At 40.8% G+C, this 5,756-nt stretch overlaps 1 protein-coding gene across 1 annotated transcript; it reads left to right on the top strand.

The window, feature by feature from the left end:
* The first annotated feature begins 258 nt into the window (after positions 1-258).
* LOC120667383 lies at positions 259-1,017 on the top strand. The gene has a single exon (XM_039947468.1). The coding sequence runs from the start codon at positions 418-420 to the stop codon at positions 700-702; it is 285 nt and encodes a 94-aa protein (XP_039803402.1). The 5' UTR covers positions 259-417; the 3' UTR covers positions 703-1,017.
* The last annotated feature ends 4,739 nt before the right edge of the window (positions 1,018-5,756 follow it).

The raw sequence follows: 5,756 nt of genomic DNA, 5'->3' as shown, positions 1-5,756 counted from the left end.
GGCCGCCTGCTTATCGCGCGCGGATCGGCACCGGTGGCGGACGCCATGGCCGGCAAGGCGGCAATGCATAGCCAAACCGACTTGACCTCGGCAACGTGCTTACGACGTCGCGCGCGCGCACCAAGCCGGCCGGGTCAGCAGCCAGCACTAGCCGCCGCCGTCTAGCCCCCCGCGCGGCTCTTCGAGGGCGATCGAGGCAGCCGCGCGCGCGCGCGCCTATATAAACTAACCCCGCGCCGTTCGCGTAGCATCGGGCACCCACCGCCACTTGACTAGCTAGCTAGCTGCTCGCGGGATCGCGCTGTACGCTGCTGACTTGTTGAGTTGTTCTGGTACGTGGAGCTGCGACGACGCTCGAGCTAGCGCTGAGATCTATACTACTAGTAAACATCCGGTGGATCGAGTGTGGAGGACAGTATGGCGAAGGCTGGCGTCCCGCATCAGGCCGGTGTGGTAGCGCTGCTGCTGTGCCTCCTGCTGGTTCTGTCGTCCGCCGTGACGACGACGGCCGAGGCCGGCGGGCAGCTGGGGAGGCGGGATGGTGCCGTGTTGGTGACTGCGGCGGCGACGGCGACTTCCGCGACCGTGATGGGGCGGCGGCTCGGGAAGGTAATGCGAGAGGAGATGGAGGTGGACGACGCCATCGGCGTCGGCGAGTCCAAGAGGCGGAGCCCCGGCGGGCCTGACCCTCAGCACCACTGAAACCACCAGGATACGTTACTTAGTTACTGTGTGCCATGTTTCGTCGTACTGTACTTGTCATGCACAGGGGACTTGAAGAGTCATTTCATTCCAAGAGGTAGCGGTTCTCTGCTTGTCTGAATAAAAGGGAGGATCTGTTTTTAGTTTTATACAGCTATAATTGTAGAACCATTTGCCCTACCCCTCAGGGTCATACATAGACCCTGAAATAGGTTAGCTTATGCAATGGTTCTTCAGAGAGCTTACAAAGAATGATGTAAGATACTTTGATCTGTTTTTGGCTCCCATTTATTCATATTAATAACTTTCAGCTCACATCTTCCATTGAAGGAGACACACCAGAACTTTTCTAGCTGTTACTCCCTCCTTCCCCGTTTATAAGGCATGGTGGAACATGACACGGTCTTCTAAACAACACTTTGACCATTTATTTATCATATATTATATCACTTTTGATTATAAACTTATAATCATTGTAAAATATATTTGATTATGAATCCAATCATATGAAATTTGCATTATAAAAATAAAAATTTAATAGTCAAATTATTGGTCAAAGATGACAAGGTTTGAATCTTGATATACGTGTATGCCTTATAAACAGGGAAGGAGGGAGTAATTCATTACAACGCGATAATAAAAAAAACTCGAGAAAACCCCCGAACCCACCTCATATGTACACAGTGCTCGCATCCCGTGAGAATGGGCGATCCACGCACATGGGGGACCAACGACCAAGGGCGAGCCCATATGTGCTTTGGATATGATGCAGGGTTCGAACCAAGGCTATCGCCTAGCTTGCCATTACAACGCGATAACAGGACATGTTATTTTACACACACCAAAAACAAAACCATGTCATGCAGATGTACCAAAGTCCCATGCATGTAAACTCAAGTCACCTTCAGTATGAAATTCTTCTTCCGGTTCAGAGTAATCAGTACCTCCTGTAGCCATTAAAAAGATTCACACAAACTTTTTCAACTTTACAAATTTATTCATTTCACACAAAATATTACATTTAGCCTTGCTAAATCGAACATACCCTAGACCCAATATCTCACCGTCAATTCCCATACGTGGTATGGTGGGGTAATTGGCTTTTAAAAAAATATAAACCTTTAATTTGGTGGACGTGGACAAAATAAGATCTGTATATAACATACTGGTCACTACCTCATCTAAATTTTGAACCGTGCGTTCAATCTTCACTAATGTTTTATCTAACAAGGACCCTCCGTTCCATCTTCAGCTAGTTTACCCGCGTGGATCAAGACATCAAGTTGTCCTGCCTCGGTCCTCTCCACCGGCCATCCTAAGCCGCCCAGGTCGAAGATGGGGAGGAACGATGAATCTTGCGGTCTTACTGGTGTATGTAGAAGAGCAAGGTTATCTAACACATAGTACTACTGCAAAAACAATCTGCAGGGGTGTCCTAATTTTTTCTAGGGGCAATCTAAAAGATAACACGCTTCTACAAATAGAGTGGAATTACCGTAGCAATTCACCCACCACTTGAAATACATTTTTAGAGGTGGGTGATGGCCTCACCCGTCTGAAAATGGCCACCATATTTTGGGATGTGTGACATCATCACCCGCCCCTAAATGTAGAGGTTGATGAGACTTAAAATTTTGTAGTTGATAACTTTTTTCATTTAAGATCATTTAATAATTCAAAAAAATATTATAAATTCTTTAATTTCAAAATTTAGAAGTTTTGATCTTTTTCAAACAACCTTAGAAGTAGAGTAGTTTATATCAAAGTTTTAGTGTTAATCTAAATTTTATAGTTTATATGTTATTCATTTAAGACCATTTAGGATAACAAGATCATTTAATAGTTGTACCCTACACATACCTACGACTATATAGAATCTCATACAACTCAAGTCATACTTTAAGATTTCCACAATCTTAACCTTTATATACATAGAAATATATTTAGTATATTTTTTCTGTATCTATAATTCACAATAACCATAGTGCAGAAGTTTTATTTTTATTTGTTCTGCTATATTTAAAGAAGTAAATAAATTTTTGGAGTAAAATAAGAAAATATTTTCAGGGGCGGATGATGGCATCACCTATCCCTGTAAATGGATTTCTAGGGATGAGTGATGGCATTACCCACCGCTACAAATCAGTTTTAGAATTAATATAAAAAGAATAGCATATCTCATAGAATCACAAGTGACTATATATTATGGTGGAGAGGATGGTACTTGTGAGACTTGAGGTAAGCGATTTCAACCCTGGTTTATGCAAGTGTGCATTTTTTTCATCAAAACATTGTACCTAGGTAGTAGAGGGGCTTGTGGTGGTGGCCGTTTGACTAGGATTCTTTTCTTTTGCTGTTTTCAAGTTTTTTATTTTTTATTTTCTGAAAACCAAGTTGTAGGGGGCAGGTTAGGTCATGACCCACAAATGCATTTGCATAGGCGGGTACGTTACCTCTCCCTGCAAATAGCAAGTTTTAGCTATGAGAAGCAGAGGTAGGTACCCCACTCGCTCCTAAAAATATATTTTCCCCACCTCTAATAGTACTTTTCGTAGTAGTGTAAGTAGCAATTTCAAAAAGAATTATCTCCACCATCAGGAGTTGAACAAATCCTAGTTAGTGGCACCAAGAAAATCTGATTTTGAAAATTCCATACCTCTCCTGCACCGCGTATCAACGAGACCAAAACAAAAAGCACGGCCGCCGATACCTCACCACACCACACCACACCAAAGGTACACATAACTAATTAAATGGCACATCTGATAGCTAGTTCAGTACCAATAGCATTTGCTTGCCTCCAATCCGGCATGAGTGGACATTGACCGGATTTCCTGTTGTGAATGCTTTATTGCTAGTGCCCAAGGTCATGTTCCATGACTGTGCATACAAGCTTTATATTTTAAGTGAAGAAGAGAAATTGGGCATCTCAGCCCTTCTAATCGCAAATAGTCAATTAGTTTCTAATGTTGCAATTCTTTGTAACAGGAAGTAGCTGCGGGAGCTCATACTTGTTAGTATTGCGTGTTGTGTTTGTATTCTAAGACTTTAACCTTTCTTCTTGATATAATTATATGCAACTCTCATGCGTATTCGAAAAAAGTCTGTTCACCAATTTTTTTTAATAAAATTTTTATTCAACCAAGTAAATTATGATACAGTATCTAGATAGTTTTTGAATTTTTATATTATTATTTATTATAATAATATAAATAATAATAATAATAATTCTTATTATTACTACTACTATTTATTGCGATTGCCACTTGCAGTCAGTGCCTTGCTGTGGAAACTAAAAAAATGAAGATGACAATGCCTTTCAAAAAACCCAATATTTTGAATGTAGATAGTGACCAGCCTGCTAGAAATGTCTGCAACACACACAAAACTCTGTCTGCCATAAGCCTTTTGCCGTTTTACTACCTACCAGCGTGCGCCGCCACGACAAGAAACCGTATGCCGAAAGAGCATTCATGTCTGATAAACACATCGGATCACGGTGGCCATTAGCCAAGTGGCGTGCTTAATTGGTCCTAGTTTATCAACTGTCCAACTGGCGAGCAAAAGCGCCCAAGTGCAGAGCACACCATTGCCGGACTTGGAGTACATCAACCTCGAACCAGATTTAAAGTGGCATAATCCAATGCATATCGATCATGTCACTGTTCTGACCAAAAAAAAGGAGAAAGCTAACTGATTTGTTCCTGGTTTAAAAGCAACATTGTTTAGCTTTGTCGGCGAAAAAGAAAGTTTGATGGACGTATGGGATTATCGGAAAGTTAACTTTGATTACTTGTCTTAGTCCTTGGATCATACTTTTCGATATTATTTCTGTTCAAGTTATTGGGAAAAGATTGTCCAAATTTCCACTAAGCAAATAAAGGTCACAGTCTCACAGAACGTGTTCAGCTATCTTTTATTTATATTCAGGACTAGCACATCACTTACATTTCTGCTCTCCACATATTGCTTTGATTCAGTATTGGGAAGTCTGTTCAAATTTCTGCAACTGCAGGAAGCTACCTTTTACAAGTCCAGATCTATAGCCCAGCTGCACAGTCAGTTCTACCTCCACAGTGTTTTTTTTCGTGGGCATTTACAATCAGATTATTTAATATTAATTATAATAAATATCAGTTGTTCGATGGTAACTCATGTTCATTTTTGTACCAGTTATCCAACAAATCTGAATATTTCAACCATAAGGGTAAAATGAGCCACCTGTTAGAGATCCATGGTGATGGTAAATGTGCCATCCACACCATGACGAAACAGATCGGACTTTTGTCTGTTTGCTGCCAAATGAGAGAAGCACATCAATTCTCAGAACTAAAAATAAAAATCATATATCTGAAATATATCTTTAACATTATGTTTCATCAGTAGTGTCTGTGCAGATGTGAGTATGACTTCATCACTCAATGTTGCAGGTTAGTGGTTGTAGCCTATCAGGACTTTGTAAATTAAAGCGTTTATCCATAGATGTGAAAATATTGTTGGGTTTTAAATCAATGACCTTGTTCACAAGCTTGGCCTGTCTCTTTCTTCGTGAGATTAGGAGAATTGTTAGTGTTTTGGTGGATGGTCAATGCAATTGCCCTTCTTGAACAATACTAATGGTGTTCAGTTATCTCTATTCCTTTGGTGTTGCTGTGTTGGTCAATTTTAAAACCTATACTAATGGTGTTCAGTTATCTCTATTCCTTTGGTGTTTGCTGTGTTGGTCAATTTTAAAAGTTAAAACCTATACTAATTGTGTTCAGTTATCTCTATTCCTTTGGTGTTTGCTGTGTTGGTCAATTTTAAAACCTATACTAATTGTGTTCAATTATCTCTATTCACAACACTCTATTCGTTTGGTTTGTTAGCCAACCAGCCAGCAATGCTTTTCTCTCGTACCAAATAAGCACCAACCATCAGTAAGCCAGTAGTACTTTTCTCTCATAACAAACCAACACCAGCCACAGCCAAACGAACAGAGTGTTGCCGCCAGTGCCAGCTATGTTTGTACGCTCATATTTATAGTGCTGCTATCTTTCCTAACCCAAACAGCA

Source organism: Panicum virgatum, chromosome 3N (assembly GCF_016808335.1).
Source record: "Panicum virgatum strain AP13 chromosome 3N, P.virgatum_v5, whole genome shotgun sequence".
In the NCBI taxonomy this organism is placed as follows: domain Eukaryota; kingdom Viridiplantae; phylum Streptophyta; class Magnoliopsida; order Poales; family Poaceae; genus Panicum; species Panicum virgatum.
Note: the sequence above shows the minus strand (reverse complement) of the source record. Positions and strands in the feature narration are given on the sequence as shown.

Bases quoted from the DNA above. Each gene is read 5' to 3' on its own strand.
- LOC120667383 (XM_039947468.1), top strand. From the start codon at position 418: ATGGCGAAGGCTGGCGTCCCGCATCAGGCCGGTGTGGTAGCGCTGCTG.